This window comes from Austrofundulus limnaeus, unplaced genomic scaffold (genome assembly GCF_001266775.1).
Source record: "Austrofundulus limnaeus strain Quisiro unplaced genomic scaffold, Austrofundulus_limnaeus-1.0 Scaffold205, whole genome shotgun sequence".
Lineage (NCBI taxonomy): Eukaryota > Metazoa > Chordata > Actinopteri > Cyprinodontiformes > Rivulidae > Austrofundulus > Austrofundulus limnaeus.
In genome coordinates this window covers 754957-757410 of record NW_013952607.1, presented here as the reverse complement: position 1 = coordinate 757410, position 2454 = coordinate 754957, and the positions used below count along the sequence as shown (strand labels likewise).

The following is a 2454-nucleotide window of genomic DNA, read 5'->3' as shown; positions in this document are numbered from 1 at the left end:
TTCCAGGTCTTTCTGAAGCTCTCCACAAGTGGTCCTTGGCTCTTGGACAACTCTTCTGATAATTCTTTTCACATTTATGGTTTAATTTCTTTGTATGTGTGGATCACTTGGGTTGTTACCGACATCTGGTGAAAATTTCATGTCATTAGCACCTCTAGTAATATATTTACTAAGAAAAATGGTGACATGTTCAATACTTATTTTACCCGCTGTATCACACAGCCACGCATGGAAGTATGTCATAAGCCGATATTTTAACACAGTGCAGCCACGCAACATCAATGTCAATTTCACAAACTTGTGGCGAGACACCCTGTTTTGGTAATCGGACATTTCAAAATAAAAGTCTGATTTAATTCAGTTCATATACAAATCAAACTTTTGCGAGGTAATGCAAAAGTATTGCGATGTAACGCAAAGGTATTGCATGGGAACGCAAAAGAAAAAAAAAATCCCCCATGTCCACTCGCGGGCTCCGTACCTGACCAGACAGTTAATAAAAACTCTAATTTTAGCATGCAGCACATAGAAGGCTGTAATTCACATGATTAAAAACCATTTAGCTCTAGAATTGTAATAATTTTAGCAGGTAATGGTAGCTTTTTAAAGGGGAATATTATGCAAAAAGGACTTTTTGAGCTTTATATCATGTTATAATATCATTCCCTCATTAAAAACACACTCAAAGTGTTGCTTTGACTCATTCCTGCATGTCTGAGAGACCCTTGAATCTCCTGTGGTAGCCATGTGGAGCTGCCTAAACGATTGCTGGTACAAAGTACCGCCTATAAAGCTCCTCCCTGGAGCTCAGTCTGCAGCCGAGCTCCCGCCCCACAGTTCCCCCAAAGCACTGTTGTGAAAACATGTTGAAGTGGGAGTGTCAGAAATGGTAGGAGGTTCTTAAAGAGTCAGAGGCCAATTTCAAGGCATTTAGATAGTCAAATTTATTTTGAAATATACAGCATTTTCATAACAACTAAAATTAACAGTTACTTAGTTGTGGTATTGAATTGAATGTGTGCCTGGAAAACACTTAATATTTTAAGAACCATTCACATTTGCTACATAAATATTTTAGATTTCAGATTAGACAATGGTTTAGTTTTTTTCCCCACAATTTGCTTCAGAACAATAAATAGATGTTCCATTTATTTTGTTTTGTTTTTTCTGCTTTAACTCTGGGTGTTTGGACCACAAGTCTTGCATCAGGTAGAAATTCCTAGAATTTCTGACCTCAGTTATCAAACAAACAAGTTGCACTGACTTTTCTCTGGTTTCTAGATAAACTGAAGAGGCTTTGTTTACATGGCTCTGTCAAATGTGTCCTTTGTGAAGTCAATTATACTTTCCAGAAATTCCTTTATACCAGTCTAGTAATCAAGTGTTTTGTGTTTTTGGGTAAAGATTTTTGTGACGCTGCAGTGGACAGTAATAATTAAAAAAAGGTTTATTTGCACAACATTATCAATAAATGTTTGTCCTGCGACTGTCATGTTGCCATGTGAAAGTTGAAATGAAAAACAACAGGTGCCACGGTGAGTCATGCACACATGAACCTTTCACCTGAGGATTGTTTTTGAGTTGTTTATTAAACTGGACCTGAGGTTATGAAGTAAGCTACACAGACACACAAACAGGAAGCAGCTTGGTTGTAATTGTGGTTTCCTTCAAACACAATCGGAGAGGCCAGAGGCAGACACAAACATGAGAAGAAAATATATTTTAGAACCGTGATGTCAGGTGCAGACAAGCAGAGAGGGAGCTGTTGTGCTGGTAAAAAAAAACTGTTTCTAACAATAATAATAGGCTCCATAAAGACAGCTTGTACAGTGTTAAAGTTTAAATGAAGATGTGGCAGCTCACTCTGGTTAGCTTGTCTTTTTTTTCATGATTATGTTTTAATCATCAAACCGGTCCTTGTTTTGGTTCAGCAATCCCTTAAAACCGCATCTTTTTGCTTGATTTGCTTTGTAGCGTCAAATGTTTCAACTGCATGTCTTACCCAAACACCAGAGTGCCGTCCTTCCTGATTCCAAACTGGGCGTTTTGCACCCCGCCACTGTGCCGTACCAGCCGGCCGTCGCTCACCACGTTTCCCAGACACTTGCCTGACGCCGTGTTGAAGAAGCCAGCGTTTTGGGCATAGACACACCCAGCAGCTCCAGCCGTCTCCTCCACAGACACTTTGTGATTCATCCTGCAGCCGTCCGGCCCTCCCGGCTCCAGCACAGACACCGTCCTCAAYGGGTCATGAACTACAGTCATGTGGCCTGGAAAAAGAGATGTCACAGGAAAAAAAAATTTAATTTAATTCTTTCAGGCAACAGATCCTGTATTCCTCAAAGCCAAACTTACAACACTGAATTAAAACAAACAACTCATTAAATGGACTTGATCGGATTTTTTGTCCAAATAAATCAACAGAGTGAATTAATTTAATTTTACGATAATATT

At 39.2% G+C, this 2454-nt stretch overlaps 1 protein-coding gene across 1 annotated transcript in view; it reads right to left on the bottom strand.

The window, feature by feature from the left end:
* The window catches only part of nagpa (N-acetylglucosamine-1-phosphodiester alpha-N-acetylglucosaminidase), a 22125-nt gene that overhangs the window by 13820 nt on the left and 5851 nt on the right, over positions 1-2454 (bottom strand). Inside the window, exon 3 of the mRNA XM_014018925.1 lies at positions 2003-2270. Within this exon, the coding sequence (XP_013874379.1) occupies positions 2003-2270 (268 nt within the window). The remainder of the gene's footprint in view (positions 1-2002; positions 2271-2454) is intronic.